Source organism: Dipodomys merriami, unplaced genomic scaffold (assembly GCF_024711535.1).
Source record: "Dipodomys merriami isolate MVZ:Mamm:240054 unplaced genomic scaffold, mDipMer1.0.p SCAF_291, whole genome shotgun sequence".
NCBI lineage: Eukaryota > Metazoa > Chordata > Mammalia > Rodentia > Heteromyidae > Dipodomys > Dipodomys merriami.
Window position 1 is genome coordinate 474,759 of NW_027204393.1, and position 27,925 is coordinate 502,683.

A 27,925-nucleotide genomic window follows, 5' to 3' on the forward strand; every position below is an offset into this window, starting at 1 on the left:
GTTTCCTTACACATGAAGTGGAGAGTATAATAATAATTTGAATGTCCAACACAGTAATTTTTTGTTCATGAAATAGAAAACTTTGGATGGCTGTTGATGCTCAGTAATAAGAGGGCAGTATTGTAAATCTGTATATGATTAGAAAATGTATGTGTCTACATGCATGTATTGGCATTACCTAAATATTAAAATTCTAATTTTCATATTTCTTTTAAGGTCCTAAGATAGTTTTGTTGGGTTTGGTTTTATTCTGTTTCTGTCAGTCATTGGGTCTGAATGAACTCAGGGCCTAGGTACTGTTACCGAGCTTTTTTGCTCAAGGTTAGTGCTCTACCACTTTGAGCCACAGCACCACTTCCAGTTTTCTGCTGGTTAATTGGAGAGAAGAATCTCATGGACTTTCCTTCCATGGGCTGGCTTCAAACCACCATCCTCAGATCTCAGCCTTCTGAGTAAGTAGGATTTCAGGACGAGCCACCAGGGCCTGGCTAAGATAGTTTTTTGAGTGTTGTTGAACCCTAAAATTGACTGGCACTTTGGTCATGCTAAACCCACAGGAGACAATGTATACTACTCCTTCGTGATTTCTTTTCTATCCAGCTATCATCTACTCTGATCCTTTCCTCCTCCCCATTTCCACACATTTTGTCACCAATAAGAAAGATGAATTAGTAGTATTAAAAAAAAAAAAACAGTTGGGAACTAGTGTCTCTCACCTGTAATCCTAGCCATTCTGGAGGCTTAGATCTGAGGATCCTGATTGAAAGCCAGCCAAGTAGGAAAGTCCATGAGACTCTTATTTCCCATTAACTATGAAAAAGCCAGAATTAGAAGTGTGGCTTAAGTGGTAGAGCACTAGCCTTGAGCAAAAAAAAAAAAAAATCTCAGGGACCATTCCCAGGACCTGAGTTCAAGCCCCAGGACCAGCACAAAATTTAAAAAATAAAAACAGCCAGGCACTGGTAACTTAAACCTGCAATCATAGCTACTGAGAGAAGAGAGGCAGAGATTAGGAAGGATTACAATTCAAGGCCAGCCTGGGGGGGGGAAAAAGTTTGTGAAACCCCTATCTCAACAGAAAAATCTCCTTGTGGTGGCTTGTCATCCCAGCTGGGAAGCATAAAAGCATTCCCAGTAGGAAGCATAAAAAGGAAGACTAGCTCAGGCAAAAAGCAGTATCCTATCCCAAAAATAGTAACCAAAGCCTGACTGAACCATTACAGCACCTTCCAAGCAAGTACTAAGCCCTGGGCTCCAACACCGCTACCACCAAAAATACAGATGAAATAATAAATGAACCCATACACTCATACAAATATTTGGGAAAACAAATATTTAATGAACACACCTGTCTGCCTTTCTGAAGAATAGTACAGTTCTTGGCAATCAGATATAAAGCAGCCATTCCTGGGCTATAAGCTTTTATAGTCCATGGAAATAGTACCATCTCCCCTCAAGTTTCCAGCTATGGCTGAAGAAAGGATAATTTACTGCTGACAGCATGGTCAAACATAATGATTATTACAGTACTGCTTGTGAAAAACAGAGAGGTGTTAGGGGCAACTTACCCATGGCAAGTGGAGTAGTGAGTAAACTATGGTGTGTGTAAATATTAGAACATTATGTGACAAGAAACTGGACCTACATTGAAACATTGAACTTAGCTGGTCAAGGCATGGTGTGCTGACTGAGCCAGGTCTTTGTTGCTCAAGGAAAAGTAGACCAGTGACCCAAGGCAAAATACCCTCTGGCTGGCCAGCTTCTGAGCCAGAAATAGATTTTGTGTTCTCTACAGCCATTCATTGTACTTCCAGAATAGAAAGAATGCTCTTGTGGGATAGAACTAGTGAAGCTGATTGTGTGTACATGATTATGTGTGCAGGTACGTATCTGCCTGTCTTGCTTTATAACTTGGAAATCCTTATACACATACTTCCTTATATCCTCACAAAATAAACATGCAGACAGTACCAGTTCCACACCCCCAAGACCTAAGTAACTGTCTGGTGTCACACAGCTTGGAAAGGACAAAACAGGACCAAAATCTGGGGTTTCTGCCTAGCACTTAATCACCTCTTGGCTGTCCTGCTTCCCCCAGAATGTTATATTCACAAAGGTGTGGCTTGGACTCATTTAGCACAATATTTAGCCTTATACCTCACTGTCTTTTGTTATATTTTACAGAGATACAGAAGTATCATATATGTTGCTTGACATGTTTAGAAAAGAGAGAGATAAGGTTTTAGCTTCTATTTTCTTGGTGTACTTTAAGCAGACTCGTTTTTAAAAAACTAGCAACACTGATAGGCTGGCTGGGTTAATATCACAAAGAATGAGACACTTATCCTGCTACTTTTGGGCATGTTCTAGAACCCGTGAATATATGACTTATCTAGAAACTTACTCTGTTACTCATGATACATATTCTGTGTGTAGTTCTGAGTGTGTATTCATTTAACTATATGATCTGTTTACCATATCTTTGTGGAATCCTGAAAGTCAATTCTGAGTGTATATTCATTTAACTATATGATCTGTTTAGTTTATCTTTGTGGAACCCTAAAAGTCAGATCCTGCTGCTGTCCATGTTGCCAGGTAAAGAAACTGAGGCTTGATGAGGATGAGAAACTGGGCCCAAGTTCAGGCTCATGAGTGGGAATAAGTAATGCTCACACCCAGGTGAAATGACTTTAGACCACTGGCTCTTACCCACTACTGAAATGCACTCAGCAAACAACAAGAAAGTCAGCTTGTGAGTATGTTCCAATGTGGTGTAAGTGATATTTTTAGTTTGGCACTTTTAAAGTCTTTAGCACCTAAATGATGTGTCCACACTTATAGAACAAATCCAGGAAGGCAGTGAAATTTCCATTATCCAGTCTAATTCAAGATTGCTTTCATGCCACAGTTGTAGCAATAGCCTGGTTTTGGGAGGGGGGGTTCAAATATTATGAGTGCAAAGACACCTGAGGACATGCCCAGGGCAGTAGGTGGAGAGGGAACAGCCAGAGCCTCCAGATGGCCCAAGAACAGCAGGACCAGGATGGGATGCACAAGTTGCCTCAGGGCAGCCTGGCAGGCAAGAGGCTTCATCTGCCACCCGAAGGGCGAGAAGTACCTACTTACTGTAGAGGGTTTGGCAAGCATCACCTGCTGAATCCTAGCAAGAGAGATCCACAGCACACCACACCACACTGACAGCACCTAGCACAAGGGTCCAAGAAGATATTGCAAACTCAGAAAATCTCTTATCTTGGAGTAGGATCATTTCAAGAGTGAAATGTAACTATCATTTGTCAAATACGTCATTTTGCATTTGGCTCTAAACTAAAAATCACTTACCCTTCAAAGGTCATTATATCAATGCCCATGATAAGGCAAAACAGATACACTCGTTTAAGAAAACTTTTTAAAAGTCATCACGTAGTAATTTAGATGAAGACGAACACCAACTACACACAGGAGGAAATTGGAAACAAAGCACACCATGAGAGATACCAATAGCAAGACTAAGGCTGCAGGTGTGCACATGGTCACAGGTGAAATTCTTACCTTCATTCAAGCCAGCTACACCACCACTCTACTACAGGAGCAACCGCCTATAATTTTCTCAATCATTCAAGTAAAACCCAGCACATAAAAAACACCCAGAAAATATCCATAGAATTATTGTCATCATCATCATCATCATCATCAATACTTGTTGCTTAATACAATCATAGTAGCCATGTGTTTATATTTTTTCCAGTGGTAGTACTTTATGGATTGCAAGTTTTTGAACAGGAAAAATCTGCATCCCTCCTTTTTATGTTCTCCTGTTACTCCCAAGTGAGACGCAGTGCTTAGAGCTGACTTCCTATCACAGGACAGAGCTCAGAGGTGGTCTCCCTGCTCACACCATCAGATAACCTTGCTGTTCAGGTTGGGTGGAGCACAGGCTCTCAGCTAGTGGGGGCACAAGGGCTCATCTTCCTCCACACACCTCTCTTTTCCTTACCCAGGAATTTGGCCTATATTCCTTTTTCTTTTGGTATGGCCTCTGTCCTATGGAGCTTTATTTATTTAATGGTCATTCCTTTCCTTTCCTCTTTAAGAAATGTGATGTGATTTCTTTTCTCCTTTGTCCCCTTCTGTCATTCCTAGAAATAATGACCCATAAACCCTTTGTTATCTTCAACTTGGGGTACAGGGTCTGTATATGTGTGATAGTGATAATTACAGAGAAGCTCATGAGAGAGAACAGGTTGAACTAATAATTAGGAGTTATTAGGAATATATCTTTAGAATCTCTAATAATACTCATTTCAGGTCTATTGTTTTCATCTATTTCCTGCCTTAATTCAGACCTAAGTAAGACAGATCTCTCAGACATCTTTCTTAAAACAAAATGAGGAAGAGCTCGCCTCATAGCCCCACTTTTTGAAGAAACCTTGATGCCTATTATAGTGGGTACATTAAAGAATTTGAAATGTATCTAAGGTCCCAATGTTGCAGGGTAGCCATGATTATCTTCTCAATAGCAGATCTCTGTGGCAGGTTCTTGGCCATCTCATAGAAAATGCTTGTCTCACTGCTACATGGTTTGTGTAGTTTTTGTGGAGGACTTATTTGTTGACATTTCAAAATATCTGCCTGACTGTGAGTACCCTAAGAGTAGTATAGGATTTAAAGTGAGTTGTGCTTTGGTGAAATTTAAACCATCATTATATCTAGTGGCACTTGCATGTCTTCCCAGAAAAAACAGACACCTCTGTTTTGACATTTTCTTCCTCTGTATTTTGCCACTTTGGAGGTAAGTTTGGGAGTCTATATCCCTAACTAGCTACAAGTAACCAAATAGTCTACTGTTCTTTTGTTAAAGATACTTAAAAGTTGTTTCTTATTAATTGACTAGGCTATGTGGGTGATTACTGTTTTTAATATAATGTTTCTAAAATTGTGTTCTTGCTTATCCCAGAAAACCTCAGAAGTCTGGGCTTTATTTACTACCTGCTTGGATACAATAAGGTTTATTCAGCAAAAGGAAAAAAAAGTAGAAACTTGGCTGAAGAAAGGAAAATCCTCATAGTTCAAACAGTGCAAGTAAACAGCTCCAGTATAAACTGGCAGAAATCCGCTTTCTATACTTTGCTTTTCTAGAGGGATATGGTTATGTTAACTAGACTGGATTTTCATCTGCTGCCAACCAAGTAGGCATGTCAGCATCTAGACAAAAATCCTAGATAGGAGAATATTTCATGAAAAGCTGTTTATTGATTCCTCATGACAGTGAGAAGTCTGGCTTTAGGATCATTTTGAAAGGTATATCAGAGCAGCTATTCTATAGAAAATGATTGTTTATGTTTTTCTTTAATTGTTAATGCATTAACTTTCTAACCTGTCTTTCTGCTTTGCAGCAATAACATAACTGCAGATGAGAACTCACACCTTCTGTATAGCACCAAAAGTCATAAACTCATGACAAGAAAGGGGTGAGGGGATAGATGTGGGGGTGGGAGGGTTGGACAAAGAGCTTCCTAGGCTATCTTCTTCTTCTTCTTTTTTATTTTTGGTCGGTCATGGGCTTGAACTCTGGGCCTGGGCACTCTCCCTGAGTTCTTCAGCTCAAGGTAAGTGCTCTACCACTTCAGCCACAATGCCACTTCCAGTTAATTGGAGATAAAAGTCTCATGGACTTTCCTGTACGGGCTGGCCTTGAACCACAATCCTCAGATTTCAGCCTCCTGAGTAGCTAGGATTATAGGTGTGAGCCACGCCCAGCCATATCTACTTTTTTTCTTTTCCTTTTTCTTTTTTCTTTTTTGTATATATTTTTATTGTAAAGATACTGTACAGAGGGGTTACAGCTACATGCGTAAGGTAATGAGTCCATTTCCTATCAAGCATTGTTACCTCCTCCTTTGTTTTTCCCTACCATCCCTTCCCTCCCCACCTCTCTGACTCCTCCCTCTCTTCCCCCCTCCCCCCCACCCCGCCGCTGCCCCCCCCCAAGTTGTAAAGTTCACTTTCATCATAGTGTCTTATACATCTTATCATTACACTGGGTCAACCTGTATCCTTATTTAATGGGTATCTACTTCTTAAACTCAGAAACTTGAGAAAGCTGGCTTTTTTGAGTCTGTGAAATTTCTTTTAAAGCTTTCTCAACAGACACATTATATTTCATAAAATTCACATCTAGAACGGGCTTTGGAAAATTGTTCTATTAATATCCCAGTGGTCTTCAGCAGAAGCCAGCAGCATCTGTGCTTCTCCTCTCATTCCTACCTGTGTTCCTGTTTATTCTTAAAATTGTTAGTGACTATTCCTTAGGTCCTCACCAGGGCTCATGCCACCCAGTCGAGTGATAAGTACCAGAGGAACCGGGAGTGGGAGTCAAGCCAGTGTGCATGCTGGGATGTATATGATGTGGAATCTCTTATAGCTTGACTGGGAGCCAAAGCACAATTGGATTATGTCAAAAAGGGGAAAGGTGCCACGTGCCTTTGCTATGTTTCTTCCCCGTGGAGGCCAATTCAAATATAGCCTACTACCACAACTTGTCCAGAATTAAAATAGCTCAGAACAAGTGGCAAATGGCAGAGGATAGGGCTCTCTGCCAGTAGATGGCTAAGGGAGGGAGAATATCGGCTTTTGAGCTAGATTCTAGGCTTGAAAATGGCACAAGATAGAACAGCTTGGGATGCTGCAGTATAGCTTCCATCGCAGCCTAGCCAGATATTTAGAAGCCTAGAAGGATACTTCCAAAGCTAAGTAAAGCGGGCTACATTATTTTAAAAGTCAGATCTAGTGACTGATTCCAGTTTAATAATTTCTCATCAAGAATCAAGGACAATACCATTGCAATTAGGTTTTCTAGGCAGAGGAGACATTTTTAACCTGTGAAATGAATTACACAATAGCTTTGTTATAATGCTTTATAACAAATGATAATTTATGAGCTGCCCTGACTTCACTAGTTACCAGAGTAGTGTTGGTCCACATAAGAGTTTCATTAATACTTTAAACAATTCATTTCTTTTCTGGAATATTTTATTTGGTTGATTAATTGGGTTTTTTTGTTTTTTCTTTTAAATTCCAAATCTTTTATTCCCTTGAGATTTAACAAAACCAAAAAATATTTCATAGTCAGTAAAGAATCCCAAATGAAAAAGAAACACTTATAACAGTACTTATAACAGTAGTTAACATGTGCTGGGCTAAATGTATTTCTCAATCAAATATGAATATTTAAAATGTCTATATATATATACTTATTTATGTATGTATTCTTTTCTCAAAATTCAGTGTTTGCTACCAAACATTTAGTACCTCTTCAGAAATTTTTGATGATAAATACAAAGTAAACATCACCTTACAGCATTGCATTACAACAATCCATGTTACATTGATAGGATTGCAAAGCAGATTAAAAATATAATCACCGCAGGTTATTATGTTTATACCTATGTTTAGAGGAAAAATGATTTTGCTTCAATGAAGATAAATACAAGTTATAAATCTTATTAAAACATGCCTAGATCTGGGCACCAGCTCATGCCTGTAGTACTAGCTACTTGAGAAGCAGAGAGCAGGAAGATCAAAGTTTGAGGCCAGCCCAGGTAGAAAAATTCATAAGACCCCTCTCAATCTATAGCTGCGAATGGCAGCAGGAGCTTGTCATCCTAGTATGGGGAGAAGCTGAGATCAGGAGGACTGATGTGGCTCTAGGCCAGGCCAACAGAAAAATCTGTGAGACTCCATCTCAGTGGAAGACACTGGGTATGGTGGCACACCTGTCATCTCGGCTATGATGGGAATGCCTAAAATAGGCAGCTAGTTGTGTATCCAGGTAGGAAATGAGACCATAACTCAAAAATAACCAACACATTAAAAAGGCTCATGGTGTGGTCTAGCAGTAGAGTACCTGCCTAGTCAGTATGAAGCCCTAGCTTCAAACCTCAATAGGGAGGGAAGGGAAGCTATACCCAGATAGACAGCAGATCACGAATATTCCAAGCAATTTAATGATGTAAGTCTTGGGAATCAAACAGTCTATCAGGACCAAAAGAAAATGGTGAAATGTCTCCTATTATTTTGAGTTACAGTTTAACAAGATTGTACCACTTACTTTATTTGAATCATTGCATCCCTGCCTCTAAAAAGCCCATCTTTTTATATCATTGTCTGTGTATCCATCTTCAGAGGTACCTTTTCCCCACAAGTATACCCAGTGTTCCTTTTATCTAAAGGCACTAAATAGGAAAACACTTACACCGCTTTATATAATGCTTCATCCATAGTTTTCTTCTCAGTATCCTTGAATAAACTGTTGTTTTATTTTTGAGCATCAGAGTATTCTCAGTTTAGCACAGCAAATGCTGAAAACAGGTAAATACAATAAAAACAATTTTGAGATTTTCATGAGGAAAAAAGAACAAAACCTTTTAAGAATTCAGGAAGAACTGGGTGATCTCCTGATATTTCCTTTTAAACTTGAAGACATTAATTACTAATTTTGTGTTTGGGGGAAAGAAACTCTAAATTGGATGAGTCTTTAGTATTTTTAACACCATCTAAAAATGTTCCTGCTAAAGAGCAACCTTGATGACAACCAAGTCTGTCCTATCGTCCTTTGTAAGATGCTTTCTAAGCTTTATTATTTCACTTGGAACTCAGCCAAAACTGGTTTTTAAAAATATATGTGGAGAAGAGGAAAGCTCAATTTTTTTCATTTTCCAGTAAGAACCCTAAATATTATTAAAATTAGAGAATGATTAGAGAAGTAAAGAGATGGATAACATGTTCAGATAGAAAGCATAAGCAGAAATTTATAACTGGAAGATGAAACAGTAACAGGTCACACAGAAATCTATTTTCACAACTTGTTTGTCTTAAAGGTTAAGAGACCTAGGCTCCACTCACTCAGTCTGTGTGACTCTTGAATATATTTCTTGAATATATTTCTTAGGCTCTCTTGAGCTCAAATCTTTACATAGGATGGACTGGAGGATGGCTCAAGTGGTAGAGCATTTGCCTAGCAAGCACAAATTTAACTCCTAGTACCACCAAAATGCAGTAATAATAATAGTGATAATGATGATGATGATGATAATGATAATGATAATCAAATCTCTACAGAAGGAAATGAAATTGCCCAGGAGGTACCACAGAACCCTCAGAGGCCCTTTCAGATTCCCACTTTGTTTCTTTATTTTTTCTTTTGCCAGTCTTGGGACTTGAACTCAGGGCTTGGGTTTACATGTTTGCTGCTGCTGCTACTGTAGTTAGTGGTGATGGCTGTTCTTGTTCTTGTGTGTGCATGTGCATGCACATGTAGGCATGTGCATAAGACTAGCTTTCTACCACTTGAGGCACATCTCTTAGCTTTTTTGGTGCTCACTGGAGATTAGAGTCTTATGGACTTGCCTTCCTGGGCTGGCTTCAAATTGCAATCCTCAGGTCTTCTTAGCCTCCTGAATAGCTAGGATTACAGGCATGAACCACCAGTGTCCAGTTCCTACTTTGTTTCTTAATGTGTCTGATAAAGCAAAAGTTCCATGAATCACTTGTGTAGAGCAAGAGGGTTCATGTACGTGAAAGAAAACCTTTGCTCATGCTGTTTTGTTTCCATACTACCAATAGCTGCCAATAATAATAATAATAACAATAATAATAATAGAGCTAGAGGTTTAAAGTAAAAATAGTTAAGGATCTCTTGGTTGATCAATTGTAAAATAGTGAAACTGAAGTAGAGTTCCTATCAGAAAATATAAAATATAGAGAATAACCACAACTCAACTATATAAGCATTCCTCACAAAAAGTCTTTCAAAATAGAAGGTTTGAGAATAATTCTGTCAAAGATACAGAATGGTTTTGCATATCTAACTCCATTCAAGTTCAGTGTTCATACCACTTAGCATCAAAATCCTAACAGAGAAATGCAAGGCACATAAGGACAGAATGAAATGAAGAGATAAGCTGGGAGCTTTGGGATTTTTAGAGAGCCATTTCAGATAATGTAAGATATAAAATGGCTTCCTTACTACCTAAGAGATTGTCCTTTATCTGTGAGTTTGAGAGGTTGTAAAGGTTCCTGTCATTTCTAAAGAGTGAAACTGTGATTGCTAAATTTTCTCAAATGTGTAAGTACTTAGAAAATGAAACTGGTTGAGTACTGAAGAATGAGTTTTATGGGCATTTGCAGCATTAAGTGGGGGTTGAGCCAGATTACAATCTAGTCACTTGGTCCATTCATACAACTGAATACCCCGCTAACATCTTGTGCACTAACCATGGTATAGTCTTAAGATTGCTCTGATTCTCAGCCTTATTTTCATCTGTACCTATAATAGATCCTTGGCAATGGAAGGCAAAAACAGAACACTGATGCAGAAATAAAAACAGCTTTGACTTTTAATTTTATGGATATCTAGGTGGTCTTCTTGAAGTGTGTGTGTGTGTGTGTGTGTGTGTGTGTGTGTGTGTGTGTGTGTGTGTGTGTGTGTGTGTGTGTGTGTGTGTGTGTGTGTGTGTGTGTGTGTGTGTGTGTGTGGTGTGCCAGGTCCTGGGGCTTGAACTCAGGGCTTGGGTTGCTGTCCTGAGCTTTTTTGCTCAAGACTAGCACTCTACCACTTGAGCCACAGTTCTACTTTTGTTGATTACTTGGAAATAAGTGTTTCATTACTTTCCTGACGGGGCTGGCTTCAAACATCAGATCTCCGCCTCCTGACTGGCTAGGATTATAGGCATGAGCCACAGTGTCCAGACAAGATTTTCTTGAATTTCAAAGGTTTCAAAGTTCATTCCAGGTACATCCAGATATTCTTATGACAGCCCCAAAGAGAAAGTGTTATAATGATCGTATCTAGTCTCATTTTATAGAATGTGCATCCATTTTTTAAATAACCTAGTTCAATCTAGTTTAGTAGTAGTAAGCCAAATTCAGTCAAAATAAGACTGATTCTATAAAATTTGCTATAGGAAAGGCAGCACATTTTAACCAGCTAAAAGAGTACCTGAAACCATGACAATCTACATGTATATGATTTTATAGCTATCAGGTTGCCATCACATTTTTCTTTCCATTCTTACTCAGTCCTTTCTATTTCGCCTGGCCCAAAGGCTGCTGTTGGCCATGTCCGCTTCCTCCCTACCCAGAATGCTGAGGTGAGTTACAATGATGCTCCTCACCCTTCTGTCCCAAGTCTGCATCGAGTCTACCTTCTACCTTCTCTGCTTGTCCCAAGAAAGAAAGCCCTACAAGAGAAGAATGCAGAATCACATTAACCAAAGCTCCACTTCTGCTCCCACTCAGCAATTCTGATGTTCCTCTCTCCCATTCCTTAGAACTGTGAGCAGTGCTGCTGCCCAATCTTCACCTCCTTCTCTTAAGCACCCAGATTCTCCCCACTATCACTTAGTTTCTTTAGAAGACTAATCAACAAGCATTTACCCAGAAATACCCTCTCTAATTCTGAGGAAATGGAGGCACTGTGAACATGATAAACTATAGTGATTGCTCCAATATCTCTGGTTCTGAAACCCATGACACTGTCTCTTTGAAGCATAGCATTGTTCAAATAACCTTAAGACACTGGATCAGCTCCTCACTATTTTCCCCCTGTGTCTTTCACATAATTTTAACAATTGTCATCTTTTTAGTTTCTTCATTTTCCCCTGTTCTCTGAGCATCCTTTTTTTCTACTTCCCAACAGGATCAGCTCTCATTTATGTAAAATAGAAATAAAACATCTTTTTCCTTGACCCAGCTAATTCTTCTGGTTACTGTCCAAATTTCCTCCTTTTCTGGGTCAAAAGTCTCCAGCATATGGCCCACACCTGCTTCCTCTACTTCCTCTGCCCAGTTCCTCACAGACTCCTTTCCATCTGGCTTCAGCAATGGTCTTTTCAGACTTTGTCCTCTCAGATGGTCTATCAGACTCAGCAGGCTTTACTTGGCCCTTCCTCTTCCCAGCAAAGGTTAGGATTGATGAACTATTCCTTTCTCAGAGTCTTACTGGCAATTGCTCCATGAGCCTCAGGCTGGGAAAAATGCAGCTGTCCTGGAGAAAAAAAAAATTCAGACCTGGCCCAGATAAATACTGAAAGCGACACACTATCTAAGAACAAAGATCTTGAGGGATTCTGTTAGAAGTTCATGAGCTCCCTGAGTACTGCTACCTCTTCCATTGTCACTTTCCTACCAGATTCCTACGACACTTTTGGCTTGGACCCTCAGGTCTCTGCTTTTCTTCGCTTAGCCAATACTAGAGCCTGAACTCAGGGTCTTGTGCATGCTCAGCTTGTTTTCCTGGCTGAGTTCTACCACTTGAGCTATGCCTCAGGACCTCTTTTTGCTGGTTAATTTGGAGATGGAGTCTAGAGGACATTTCTGCCCAGGCTGGATCAGATGTGATTGTCTGGATCTCAGCTTCCTGAGTAGCTAAGATTACAAACAAGCCACTGGCACCAAGTGTTCTTCGTTTTTTACTTTTTTTTTAAATGCATTTGTCCACCTTTCATTGAGTTCATCATGGTTTTATGCTTTTGTTTATAATGTAAACATTTAGTTTCTCTCATAGCCTTGTTCTTCCAACTATAAATGTGTATTTCATAGAAAATCTACTCTAAAACCAGTCTCATTATCACCTTCACCTTATTAACAGGGGGTACACCACTTGTCTCTGTAGTGAGGCCGTGCATCTGGATACCTAGTTGGAAATCTTGAACTTACCTCTAATATTCCTCCCCTCATTATGTGTTTAACCATTCTAGTAATATTTTTGAAGACATCCATAACACCAGGCTTTAAGTGCTAGCTAAACAGACATGAAGATTTCAAAGTTCTGACACTTTTCTAAAATGATTACTTTAGAGCTATCACCCTTATTTAGTTTCTTAGCATTTAGAGCTGGGGTTAGCTAGCAACCTTCTCAGTGGAGAGCCCAACCTTTGGCTTTTTCTCCTTATTTCCTCTGGACATAGTACACTTTGTGAGTACTTGTTCATAGCTTGATATTTTTGAATTGTAAAATACAGACACATAAAATTTACAGGCTTGACCATTATTCAGTGTACAGCTCAGTGCACAGGTCTGCCCACATTAGCATACAACCATTCACCAGGAGTTTTGTATCTTGTGCAAGGACAGTGCTTGCCCATTAAACAACTCTCCCATCCTCCCCTTCCCCCAACCCTTTTGTCTCTAACCCACCAGCCACCATGTTGCTTTTTATCTCTACCAATTTGACTGCTCTAGGTACATCATTCAGTGTTTATTTCTGTTTTATCCTTGCTGTAGCATGTATCAGAATCTCATTTTCAAGTTTAGTGATCTAGTTATATATCACTTTTTTGTTTATCCATTGATATTGGGGCCTTTAGCTATTAGAATGCTATTCTAAAGGGTGTGTAACTTGAAACCCTGTTTTCAATACTTTGGACAATGCAGCCAATTGGTGAGTCATACAGTAATTCCATTTTTTAACTTTATAAGGAACCACTGTTTCCACAGCAGCCATACTATTTACATTCTTGAATAAAGGTTCAATTTCTCTATGACCATGCCAACAATTGTTTTTTCTAGATTCTTTTGATAGTAGCCATCCTAATGAACATGAAAGTGGCATGTCACTGTGGTTTTCATTTGCATTTCCCTTATGTTTAGTGATGAGGAGCATCTTTAGCCAGTAAACTACTTCTATGTATTTTTTGCAGAAATGTCTGTTCACATCATTTGCCTTTGTGTGTGTGTGTGTGTGTGTGTGTGTGTGTGTGTGTGTGTGTGTGTATGTGTGTGTGTGTGTGTGTGTGTTGCCAGTCCTGGGGCTTGAACTCATAGCTGGGACACTGTCCCTTAGGTTTTTTTTGCTCTAGGCTAGCACTCTACCACTTGAGCCATGTTCCACTTCAGGCTTTTTGGTGATTAATTGGAGATAGGAGTTTCAGAGACTTGGGGCTGGGAATGTGGCTTAGTGTGGCTTAGTGGTAGAGTGCTTGCCTAGCATGCATGAAGCCGGGGTTCAATTCCTCAGTACCACATAAACAGAAAAAGCTGGAAGTGGTGCTGTGACTCAAGCAGTAGAGCACTAGCGTTGAGCACAGAGAGGCTCAGGGACAGTTCCCGGGCCCTGCATTCAAGCACCAGGACTGGAAAATAATAATAATAATAATAATAATAATAATAATAATAATAATAATAATAATAATGTGTTTCAGAGACTTTACTGCCCACGCTGACTATGACCTCTCATTCTCAGATCTTAGCACCCTCAATAGCAGGCATGAACCACTGGCGCCCAGCTCATTCACTTATTTATTTTTTCCTCCCTCTAGGTTTCCTCTTAAAGGCTGGCTGTCCTGCTTGAATTCTCTTAGTTAAAACTGTCTATCTCTAGCTCTAGTTCTCCTTGAGAGCACTTTCACTGTTACTGTGTGCCCTGGCTTTCTGCTTGTCTGTCTACTGCTTGCTTGCTTACTTATTTAATAAAGCTCCACCAAGTTTTTTTTACCATCCTGACTTGTTTTTTTTGCCATCTTGGCCACGTGGTAAGTTTTCATAAGACCCCCATACTTTTAGCAGGAGTTCAAAGGTCAATTTGTATGCTAACCCATAAATTCACCATCTTGGCCATGTGGTGGGTTTTTCATGTGACTGCCTAACAAGTGTTCAAAGAAAACTTTGAAATCTGAGATGCTCTGAATTCCTTTTTTTTTTTTTTTTTTGTCAGTCGTGGGGCTTGGGCCTGGGCGCTGTCCCTCAGTTCTTCAGCTCAAGGCTAGTGCTCTACCGTCATTCACTTATTTTTAATAAGGTTTCTTGTTGAATTGTGGGAGCATTTTGGTATTCTAAATAATAATCCTTTTATGCTATGTGATTTACAAGTACTGTTCCCTATTTAGTTGCTTGAGGGTGGTTGAGTTTGGGGTTTTGTTTTTGTTTTTTGTTTTTTGGGGGGAGGGTGGTCGTGGAGCTTGAACTCTTGGCTTGGGTGCTGTCCCTGAGCTCTTCAGCTCAAGGCTAACGCTCTACCACTTGAGCCATAGCGCCACTTCCGGCTTTTTCTGCTTATGTGGTGCTGAGGAATCGAACCCAAGGCCTCATGTATGTGAGGCAAGCAGAGAGTGGTTAAATTTTAAAGAGACATTCTAACCTTTAGTTTTAATACTTTTAAACTCTTATTTAAAGCATTTCAAAACTAAAATATCTCAAAAAATTATCAGATTTTTCTCAACACATAAGTAACATGAAATGAAAAGTCTTAGATAAGCTTTATAAAACAAAATTTAGGTGAGTTAGGAATGGTAGTACACCCCTTGAATCCTAGCAGGCTATATATGCCTCAAATTTTAAAATATATTTTAAAATATATATGTATATGTGTATACACAAAGCCCTGGGTTCAATTCCCAGCACCAATGAAACACATAAATAACATTTGGTGTGTTCCAATCAAGGATGAGAAATGTGTCTTTGACTAACAATTCAAAGAATTATATTTTGATCAGATCTAAGGGAGTAAAGTCTATACAGTACTTAAGAATGACAGTTTAACATTCCAAGCTTGAAAAATGTCCTAGATAGAGAAGAAGAAAAGAAAAAAGAAAAACCTTATAAAGGAGATTGCATAGCAGAATCTGCTATCTCCATCAATACATTCCTCTGCTGAGCATTAACACGCTGAGATGGGCTGAGTAAGGAAACTTAATAACACAAGAGCATATTGGGGTTGTAAAGCGGCTCATGTGGTATAATGCCTGCCTAGCAACTGATAAGGCCATGAGTTCAAACCTCAGTGCCACCAGAAAAACCAACAACAACAAAAAAAAGAGTGTATTGATCTGGAAATAGGCTGTTTTGTTTAAATACACTGCCAGTTTCCAGAAAGTGTTTGCAGCACTTGATGATGAGTCACAAACATAATAGTGATCCTAGCGATGGGCATCTGGAACCCTGTAGCTGGAGAAGAAAACTATGCACATACACTGAAGATTATCTTACTCCACATTTCCTGGTTGCCTTAACATGAAGAGAAACAATAGATTATGTAGTTTAGGCCATATGGTACAAGGAAGCAAACTAGTTTATTTTCAGAGACCCAATTTTTCCTGGCCCTATACAATAAGGGCATTGTATCACCTGAGTCTTTATAAACCTAACAATGATAACACACAATGGGTGGATTTTATGAAAGATATGTAAACATTCTTTAAATTGATCATGGCTCCTCCTTCCTCCACTTGATAAAAAAACCTAATGTACAATACTTATTACAGTTCTGTGAAAGCATTTCTGTGATAAAGTAGTATGGTTTACCTTTTGATCTCATTGATAAGAACCATTTGTGGCTCAGACAGTTCTTGGCTTACTCTCTGGCTCTGAATGCTTTCAAAGCCTGTTTTCTAATACATGTGCAAAATATAAAATGCCAAACTTCAATCACAATTTTAGGCCCCTTATGTACTTTTTTATGTCTAAATAATTTGCTATCACTTTTAGAAGAAAGGAAGACTTGAACTCCTGCAGTGACAAATAGGATTAGCTGATAATGATGATGTCACTTGCTTTCGACCAAAACCTAAGAATTCTACTGGGAACTGAATGCAAGACCTTGTACTTGCTAGGTAAACACTGCCATTTGAGCATACCCCAACCCATGTCAGTTAATATGTGTACAAAAGACTGAAAATTAGAGATTGGGATGATATCTAAGGGTCCTGCATATTCTTTAGCTTGAAGAGTATAGCCTGAGCTTTATTGAGAACCAAATCAAGACTGAAGAACCGGTGTCAAAGCCAGTGCTGGTTACTTAGAAATCATACCTTAGATTTTTAGCGGTGTATATAGCTAGCTGTGTCTTGTTCCTATCAAGAGTGTGTTCCTTTTGCCACAGACTACTTTCTTCTTAAAAGGGGCTGCATCTGTGTCTGCACAAGATAATTGGTTTCCTCAAATGTAGGTCTCACATAAATGAATAATGCCACAGTCCAAAAGAAAGGCTAACTAATCATATCCTTTGCAGGTTATTGCCCATGATACCATAACCTAGGAAAGAATTTCTGGTTTATTATCAGGTCTTTCTAAAAGTAATGAAAGGTAAAGGGAATTGCAGGCAGGATAAAGAGGCAGAGAGGCCAGCTGTATCGTTGCAGTAACTTTGGTGTGATGATGGTAATGAGACCGGGGCTACAATGATGTGATCAATTGAAAAACATATTTTGAGGGGAGTTAGTGCCACCTATATTCACTGACAGTGGAGATTCTTGATGGTGATATGTGGAGATTATTATGTGAGAAGCAGGGAGGCATTAGAATGACTGACACGTCTTGGCCTGAGCAACCAAAAGATTGATGTTGCCATTAGCTGAGGTTTGGTTTTTTCACATGCCAATTGTTCTCATATTTAAATTTGCCTAATAATGATTTTCTTCACATGTTTAGATGTCAGAGAACATCACTAAGAAAGATCCTGAACTTACTTATTGGTGATAGCCTCTGCCTCAAGTTTTAAGAACCGTCTCTGTAAACTTTGACTTCATATCTAACAAATTTTAAAAGACTAAAAGCAGCAAATTTCAAAGCAGGTTATTGTTAGGAAGAGACTGCACTTTTTTAAAAAAAGTAGTAAACCATAAATATTTGGTGCAGTTCTCCGTTCAGCAGAATCATGGTACATTCTAGATTAAATTCTTCTTCAGCTGTGTCAGGCAGATAGAAGAAAGACTGAAAGCCAGGAGGTGGGACAGGCATGTAAACACCTGCGTCCCTCGTCACGGGAGCAGTACTGCACATGTTCAGTGTAAGGCTGAATATGCATTTTAAAACAAACATTATTAAGGTTAAGAAAAATTGAGTTTGCTGCTTCTTAAAAAACATACCCAAAAACAAAATTAGGGAAACTAGATTAGTTTCTTCTGAGTAAAGTGACTTGAAAGCTCATGATGCTTTAACTTAGTTCAAAAAGAGAGAGGGGAGAGGGGAAGAGGGAGGAGAGGACAGGGAAGGGGAGAAGAGAGGAGAGGAGAACTTAGTCGTCAAGTTGCTGTTTAAAAAGTCAGTTGTAATGATGGCCTTAACTACAAGTGATGCCTGGCAAGATTATTCAGAAGTTCTGGTCGCTGGGGCACTGTGCACTGCTAACCTAAGCTATGTCCAGGAATGGGTCCAGCAGCTTCACAACGAGCCTAGCTGACCACATGGGCCTCTTCAGTTTAGCATGGCGCCCCTCCCCTCACCTGCACATTGTAACTCTCTGCATGCGGGTTTATGTGTGATGACAGAGCCCTGAAAGACAGTTAGCAGCTCATGCCTCACTGAAAGGAGTTGCTTCTCAGTCACTGTTTATTGTCTTCAGTGGAGGGAAATATATATGATGGTGATTTGTAGAGATTCTTGAGGGTCCAAAGGCTTGGAAATGTTAGCTGTCTATTGAGTAAGTGAGATGGGTCCTGAGCATCATATTTCTTTGAGGTATGTAAATTTTCCCTATGACTGGCTGTGGTAGATGGTGTCCATATTGAGTGATTTCAGCTGATTGCCCCAGACTGACTAGTGTAGCCCCACCCCCACCCCAGAAGCAACAAAGTATCTTAGCAACTAACTAACTGCAACGGTCATGTGTATCCCAGGAGTTGGGCCTGGGTTTGAACATATAAATTCACTAACATGAGTCAAAGGCAATCCAGGTTACTTCTGGACAAAAATCTAGACATATCAGCAGCCATGGCCCAATGAGTTTGGTGGTAACTAATTCAGAGTAGGCTCCTGGTTTTCACTCCCAAAATCACATCCACTAGAAGCTCTTGCATGGACCTCCGGATTTAGACTTGGCTGTGCTTTGGGCACTTCAGCCAGCTTTATAGGAGCCTTGACACCTGGAACAGTGCTAGCCAGGTATTACAGGAAAGTGCAAGTAGACAAGTAAAGGGTTCAAAAGTGTAAATGAAGCTTCCCTAACGCTGGGCTTCCAAAATGTATTTGCAAGAAAGATCATCTGTCTCTCAGTTCAGCATGTTGTGAAACATGACAGAGAGGATACTGCTGTTTTGTTGGACTACATAGTAATGTGTCGCTCTTGTATTTGAAGAGTTTTGTAGATTTGTTAAAGGGCTAGAAGGTGACATTTTATTAGGCAGAATGGCTCTTCTGCTACAGCTTCATTAATTATGATACCTAGACATAATTGGGCTCTAGCTAAGAATAGCAGATAAAAAAGAAAGTCGTCCTCAGGAAAAAAAAATTGAGTTGAGGTTCTGAGAAACCAAAAGAACATTCACAGAGGGCATCTGCTGATTCTCAGGCACCGCTATCACCAGAGATGGCAATACACGGTCACTATAGCCAATTGCATAGGAACCTTAACCTTTTGACTGTCTTCCACTTCATGTTTTATAATAGACATAGACAGAAATAATTGGAAATAACCTGCACGATTCAGAAATAACTATTTGGATGGTTTGAACTTAATCTACTCACTTTTAATTAATAAACTATTTTTAGAGCAGTTTTAGTTGCCAGAAAAACTGCCCAGAAAGTACAGAGAGTTTCCATATATACCTCTTCTCCCCACCCTAGACCCATGTACAGCTTCCCCTGTCTGGCATTGCCAACAGATATTAATGAACCAATATTGCTCCATTAATATTAATTTCTAATATTTACATCAGGACCTATTTCATATTGTATAGTCTGTGAATTTTGACAAATGTCCAACATTAAGACATTTCCTACTACAGAGTCACACAGTGTTGTTTCACTGCACTAAGGATGCCCTCTCTTCCACCTCTTCTCTCTTCCACCTCTTCTCCCTTCCTACTTGTACCCTGAACCCTTACCTGAGCATTCAACAGCCACTGTTCTTTGTTTTGCCCATAGTTTTACCATCCCAATTATTTTTAAGTAACTGCCTAAGAAAGTATCATTCCTTTCTTTATTCATAAAACAGATCCTCAGTAAATCCTATGGGTATTTACTTTGTGTATGTATTGGGATTTATAGCAAAGACACAGACATTAAAAATCCCAAACTCAGAGTCAGGTATAGTGGCACGTACCCAGCTGGAATCCCAGCCCTTGGGATGTTGAAAAACGGGAGTATTTGAGTTTAAGGTCGTCCTTGGCTACACAGCCAACTTGAGGTCATCCTGAACTACATCATGAGACCCCTATCTCAAAACAAAACAAAACAAAGGAGGAAGAAAGGAAAGAAGGAAGGGATCCCAGTCTCCATGAATCATATATCCTAGTATGTATTCTATATATTCTAACCTTTAGTGAGATAGACAATGAGCACACAGTATAAGAGGAGGTGCTTGAAGAAAGTAATCTGATAATGGCTTTTCCTACTAGCTAACCCCATGCCTCAGTTCAGACCCTCATCTTCCTTTTGTCCTTCTGTAGTCTGGCCCTGGGAGTTGGGCCTTCTGCTTCCTCCCACTGCCACCTGTTTTTCCCCAAGACCATCAGGAGCCCAAAGCCAATTCCTAACTCTTCCATTCTCTTGCCTCTGAGATAAGTGTGTATACTTCTTCCATACTTTCATTAAGGTTTTACTACTATAGCCTTGCCTAATACTGATAATAATATGATAAAAAAAAATATATACAAGGTTATAAGAAACAAGTGCCTGTATTCACCGTATAAAGACTAACTAGACAAGCTTGTTCCAGTTTGGGAAATGAATACCTCCAGTGCTTTGTCAAGCCTCCAATCCTCTCTTCTTAGGCTGGTAAAAATCTGTGTAAGTCCATAAGAAGCCTGATTCTTTTCCCTACCATTTTCTCCCCAGCCCTCTAGAGAGTTAAGATTTTAGCAATTGGGGATAAACCAGAAAGGGAATGGATTACTCCAAGATCCATTCTGTCCTCACCTGCTGGACCTACTACTAGCCCTTTGAATCTGATAAAAGAAGTATATTGAGGGGCTCAGTGGTAGAGCACTTGCCTTGCATGCCTGAGGCCCTGGGTTTGATTCCTCAGCACCACATAAGCAAAAAGAAAAAAGCCAGAAGTGGCACTGTGACTCAAGTGGTAGAGCGCTAGCCTTGAGCTGAAGAGCTGAGGGACAGCGCTCAGGCCCAGAGTTCAGGCCCCACGACTGGACCCCCCCCCAAAAAAAAGCATATTGAAAAATCAACTAAATGGAATCCTTGTTAACCCTCCCAAGCAGACAGATGAGAGCCCGTGATGCACAGCTCCTCTCAACTACACACACAGTCACATCACACTAAGAGCCTGAATTTGGCCATGATGGGAGTATTTACACCTTAGGAATTGACCAACTTTTCCAGTAACAGTTTAACTTTTTTCCCCAAAGAACCATTTTACCATCTTACTAGTGTGCAGACTTTTAGTCATCAAATGCACATATTGGTTTTACCATAGGACTTAGATCCAAGAACACTGCTTAATTTTATGCTCAAAGTCTATTTTCAATAGCTTCAGGGATAAATGCCAACCACAGTGTGCAGTTGAGTTGATCCAGCACTTTTGTCAACCAGAAATCACATCAGGCAACACCCACATTTCTCATACTTCGGCTTGGAAGAACTGAGGCTATTTACAGGTGGTTTCACCTCTGTTGACATCACTGAAGTCTCACAGGGATACCATCCTGAGAGTTCCTACTGCCGGGGTCAGACCCTGATCGGAATTAACATTTCCCAGATCCAAGTTTGCTTATCCATGTGTAATTAATAAGGTGCTGCCTTTGCTGACTGGCCCTTTTGTGCCCATGCAGGACTGCACACGCCAGAGCAAAAGCTGACGCTGCTGACCAGGCTGCAGTGGCCGCCCGCCAGGAATGTGACATCGCGAGAGCTGTGGCCAGGGAGCTGTCGCCTGATTTCTACCAACCAGGTACACCAATTCTTAGCTTGCAGAGGTGGGAGCACTGGCATTGGTTTTCTTTTCCTTTTCCTTTTCCTTTAAAGGTGTTTTATGAATCTCAGCAGTAATAAATACATGGTAGAATATTGTAATCATCTGAATGTCAGCATTGGGAATTTGAATTATGCCCAGGGTATCTCCCTGCCTGGGCCACCTTCCCATCTTCTTACCTTCCAAACCACCCAACCCCGCCCCAACCACATATCATCAGCAAACTATGAGCCAACATCTCTAAACAAGAAGTATCTTTTTGTTAAAATTATCTAAGTGACAATTGTAAATTCTGTGACAACCCAGACTCAAAGACACCTAACAATAGCAGCAAAAGAAGAACTAGCAAGTATTATGATTTTTAAAAAGATATATCTGAACATTAAAGGAGTGTAATTAGAAGATAACACAGTGAATCACTTACTCTGTTCAGATTAAGCTGAAAATAAATTCCATAAGAAAGAAAGGACATAAAATAAGTCCTCATTCATTATGTGTCTCAAAAATGTTGTAAAGTAGCCAGGCGCCAGTGGCTCACACCAGTAATCCTAGCTACTCAGGAGGCTGAGATCTGAGGAACAGGGTTCAAAGCCAGCCTGGGCAGGAAAGTCCGTGAGACTGTTATCTCCAATAAAGCACTAAAAAAACAGAAGTAGCTCTGTGACTCAAGCAGTAGAGCACTCGCCTTGAGCTGAAGAGCACAGGGACAGCGCCCAGGCCCAGAGTTCAAGCCCCATGACCGACCACAAAAAAAAAAAGAAAGAAAAGAAATGTTGTTAAGTGCCAATCAAAATTATTTGCAGTAAGTGTACATATTTAATTTGCTTCATACGTCTTCCACTCCATCTGCAATGGTTTATTCTTTTTGCAAAGCAGTTAGAGTCACCTTATTACATACATCATTATCTTTCTAACATTTGCTTTCAGAGATCAACAGATTTCTAGCTGAAGAAACAAAAATGACTGCATCAAGTTTCTTGAAAAAAATCTATTTCAGGCTTGGAGCATAGCTTAAGGGGTAGAACATCTGCCTAGCAAGCACAAATCCCTAAGTTCAAATCTTACTACCTCCTTACTTCATTTAAAAAAAATCTATTTCCTTGGTAAAGAACTTCTCCATGATGATTTTTTATTATATTAGTAAACTTTAACAGCTAGCCCAGTACCCTACACAGTATGGTATGTTCAGTGTGAGTGCAGTTTCCCAGAGAGTGGTACATTGGAGCCACAGCATGTCTCTGAATCCTAATATATGGATAATGAAAGTAGGGTTTTAGACCCCAGATTCAAGGAGTCCCACAAATCAAGGTGTGGCACCTGCCTCTGTATGCTATGAAAGAGACATGATAAAAGGCAGAGAAAGATTTATCACATGACACATGCATGTTACAGGAAGACAGCATATCAGTACATCTTGAGTCATCTTCAAAGTCTAGTCATGATCTGTTCATGACTGTATGTAAACCTATAGAAGTTTAAATAGACAAAAAATTAGGACAGGAGCAAAATATGTGCGTAAGTAGTATATTGAAACCTCTGTAGGATAATGAAGTTATTCATGAGTAGATCATAGTTGAGAAGTGGTGCCCAATAGCACATTTGTCAGCTGAGCCCTTGTTATAATTAGAGTCATTGATATCTGGTGGGTGGTCCAGTCTTCTGTCTGGCCCCTTCCTTGGTTCTCAGATGACTATAAAGTGACTTGCAGGAAAGAATGACTCAAGGCAAAGATACAAAAGCTTTTCTCCTACCTTTTACATTGAAGGCCAAAGTATGTAGTCAATGCTTTTCATCAAAAGCAGGTTTTTAAGTCTTGTTACAGTCAGCAAAGTATAACCAATGTCAAGAGCCAGAGAAAATCTAGAATCATCACTGTACTAAATGATGGAGGAGTGGGGGGAAAATAACAAATAGATTTTGAAGATCTTGGGTTTATTGTTGCCTCATGAAAAGTAAACAGTGCCAGGCAAAGACTGAACACCAAAAAAGCTAAAGAGGGCCCAGTTGGCTTGCTGATGGAGTCACAGAGTGATTTTTCAAGAGTTCTAGGTCAAGGGAGGCAACTGGTCATAATGAGTATTTTCTTTCATGTGCATCTGTTTTAAGTCTTTGATGGGATTTAAATCCTTTCATGCATGTATGTGGGAGTTTGTTTGGAAAGGGACTCTGCATTTGTTTGCAATGACCTCTGATCAAAGGAATTTTTATGGTGTGAAATAAAGTTGTACTTCCATGGTGTCTAAGCACCTTGGTGAATTAGCCCTTCCAGGATATAAGAGTTATAGAAGAGCTGAGCAAGTGGGAAATGGGTTGGGGGTTGGGGGGTGTTCTGCCCCATGCTCCCCAATGGTACTGCCATAAGGATAAGCTGGACAGTTGAGAGGCAGTGAGTTTAAGTTATTCTCTCAATGAACAAACATACTATTGTCTGCAGATGCTAATTTTTGGTTCTGTTGTTAATTCTGCTGGGGGATAGAGTCCCTCTAGACTTCCATTAGGTACTACCCACAGGTAAATGATACAGGTCATCTTAGTTTCCCAGACTAAATGGTAAGTAAGGCCTTTTATGGTGCAAATGCATTTGAAGGGAAAGAAATATTGTGGGAAAATGTAATCTCACCCTTTCTTAGCAAAAATAGCTTCATATAAGCAAGTTGTCCATCAGTAATGAATACATCCCAGTAGCATGAGATGACAGTAGGTCTCTTTGAGGCTACGGCCACAGCATGGAAAGCTGCAATCCCCTTTGACCCACAGCCAGCATTTCCTTCAGCAGCTGTATAGAAGGCCTTTCTTACCAAGTATTGCGGCTCTTCTCCGGGGACCATGGCTCATGCTTTCCACTCTGCCTTTACAGGGTGATCAAATCATAGAATCGTTTGCTAACGGGCTTTCAAGTACTTCTGCTCACTTAATTTACGTATCTCAGTTACAAGTGTCACCTTTGTGTGTAGTGCATGTGCCTTAACCCTAGATAAAAATGTGTCTGTCATGGCTTGCATTTTGAATGTTTTCATAGTAAGTTATCTATTTTCAGGCACTGGCAGTATTTTCACATGTTGGCCATCTTAATTCAATCCTTATGCCTGTAGTTTAAACATGTATCATTTACAGTTCATTTACAAATGCAAAGGGAAACTAAAACATAGACATATGGGATATTAAGTTCTCAAAGGGTTAGATTAATTAAACTTAACCCTCTCAAGAAGTTAATAATAAAACGTAAACAAATGGGATATATGGGGAAAATGTGTACATAATTGCATAAACACAGAGAAATGGAAATTGCAATTGGTGTGCATGAATAGTGAGTCCCCGCCCCCCACCAAATGAGAATTTAGAACTTTTGCCCTGAGGGGTAAACTTGAAATTGAGCCATAGGCATGCTTAGTTAGACATTGGTCACCTGATCACTCACAATCCATGATTGCAAGGCTATAAGGACTTTAGAAGTTCCTTATAACAGGACTAGGAATATGAAAACATCTAAAAAGAAATTGGTCACCCTCAAAGTATAGAAGAAAAGTGAGTCAGAGGCAAAAATTGGCAGTGTATATCCAGAGCCTGTCCAGAGGAGGAGAAGCCTGAGCCAAAACCTTGGAGTATCTCAGTGGCATTGGCAAGGACATTTCTATTATAGGGCAGGATACTGTGGCCAGTGGTGGATGGCTCTATTGGCAAGATCATCATGACTGAGGAAATGGACACATCAGGCTAGCTCAACCTGATGCCATTACATAGTTGATTCATCTCATGCTCCTTGTTCTGATTCCACATTCACCAGTAACTCATGGAGGTCTGCCCGAAGGGAGTGTCAGCACAGGTCTTGTGGCCTGTGTGATATTTACCCTGCTCACTGTGAATTAATGGATTAGCCTTTTACATCAGCCTTGTGAGCTTTTGATATGAGTAGGCCCCAAGCAGTGGCTCTACATACAAATACTATAAAATCAAGTTTCTGAGGCGGGAAGGCCAGATGAAGCTTTTGACAAGTAGAAGGGATTAAAGAACCAGACAATTGGGAAACTATATTCCTGGCTCTTCAGTTTCCTTTCCACCAAAATTTTAGTTTGTTTTTAATTTCAAGTGCTATTAAATAGGGCATTAAATTTTGCATTTGTCAGTGGTCCGGGCATGGGTTAAAGAAATTGAAACACTGCTTTGGAACATGGTGAATTTATTACTTTGAGTCCTCTTGGAAGAGAGCCAGCCTCCTTCCCTAGGCAACATCTCAACAAACTTTGTCTTCCTCAGCTGAAGCAGGCATGTGCTCACACGCAGCACATTCATTATTTAAGGTGGAAGTGCAGCCTGTAGGTTATTTAGTGTTAACCAAGCTTGCATTTCTGGTATGAATTAGAAGTCTTTAAAGATCAAAGCATCTCTTTACTATGTAAATAAATGCCTGTGCCTATCGTCAACATGTACAAATAAAGCATCTAGGAGTGATGACTCTCACGCTCACCTTCCAAACCTAAGATTCTGAATACACGTATTCATGAAAAAAAGTGAAATAATCCACTGGTGATTAAAATTAGCGATTCATGAGTTGCTTGTTATTATTGCTATTTATTATTTATTATTACTACTTATTATTCCTTTCACAAATGTGGACAGGGCCCTGGAATGGATGTTCTGTGACTCACACTGAGTACAGTGTTGTGTTCTCTGGCATTGTGGCATTGTTACAGATGGGACTGGAAGGTCCAATGGAAAGTGGTGTTCTTTCCCTATGGATCACAAAATGTGATTTTGCTGCAGTTTGTATCACCTTTTAGAATCGTGTAGTCTGGTCCTTTTTCCCTGATTAGCAGTCTATAGATAAAATTATAATTGTTATTAGTGACTCCTGCTGCCACTATTAAGCAAATGCTTAAGGCCCTACTCCTCTAGACATTTGTTTGGGTTTGGGGGTATTTAACTCAGAGCTTGTGAGGCAGTTACTTTACCACTTGAGTTATACTGCCAGCCCCTTTCTGCATTGGTTATTTTCAAGGGAAGGTCTTTCAGGATGCCCAGCCTGACCTAGGCTCTGACCCCTTTAATTATGCTTTCCAATGTAGTTGGCATAACAAGCACAAAAACCAATGAAGCTAGCCATTGATGGAGATGGAGTCTTTAAAACTTTTATGCCTGGGAAGGCCTCAAATGGAAATCCCTCAATTCTTGCCTCCCAAGTAACTAGGATTGCAAGCTTAAGGCCACACCCAGCCCTTTGTAGACATTGGTTTGGGAACTCTGCCTACAGCCAACCTACTGAGACTTGCCTTGAAATTCAAACTCTCATTGTCTGTCCAGAGCCTTTGTGCCAACTCTGACGGCTTGTCTTAATGTCAGTGAATGATGCTGTATGGCATTTCATGCTGTGTGGTATGTCTGGAGCAGGTGACTTTCATCTGGATTCTTCCCTATGTCAGTCTCCAGGAGGGACAACGCTGCCCTTAGATTTACACATAGGATCTTGGAAATCATGGCTGCATGCAACACTATGAATACTTGTCAAGGCTTCCCTCCCTGGCAGCATTCTGGAGGATCCTGTGAATGAACCACTGCTTCTCATAAGCTTTACCTGGCTAGTACTGCATTGCTAGCACACGTAACTACCCAGAACAAGTAACAGGCCAGCAGGTGCCTTCCAGAGATATCTTCTAGTCCAGAAAAGCTTCTGTCCTCTGCCTTACTTTAAATATCTAGTTTAAAAAGCACTTACTCTTACTCTGGAAAAATCCAACCGTGCATTTTCATTGTTTATTCGGTTGTCACATGACTATGTCACCTAGGATCCATTTTTTACCGTAGTCAGTTAGACAAGGCTGGTATTGGGCCCATATCTCAACACATAAACTTTGCATGCTTTCAAACACCTCTGTCTGGGTATTAGAATCACCTGGAACGTTTGTTAAACATTAAGATACATAGGCTTTGATTTGTACTTTTTCTTAAATCAGAATCTCTGAGCATTTGTCTTTCTGATAGATGACAAATATGGTAGCCACTGTTTGAGGGCACATTGATTTCTTTAACCAGTCATCTTCTATGCATAATAGAGAAAAAGTTTTCCCCCAG

General features: G+C 39.9%; 1 protein-coding gene across 5 annotated transcripts in view; it reads left to right on the forward strand.

The window, feature by feature from the left end:
• Nucleotides 1-27,925, forward strand: part of Jph1 (junctophilin 1) — a 79,994-nt gene that overhangs the window by 37,567 nt on the left and 14,502 nt on the right. For all 5 annotated transcript variants that reach the window (XM_070038731.1, XM_070038733.1, XM_070038729.1 and 2 more), the window contains exon 3: nucleotides 21,720-21,838. In XM_070038731.1, the coding sequence (XP_069894832.1) occupies nucleotides 21,720-21,838 (119 nt within the window). The remainder of the gene's footprint in view (nucleotides 1-21,719; nucleotides 21,839-27,925) is intronic.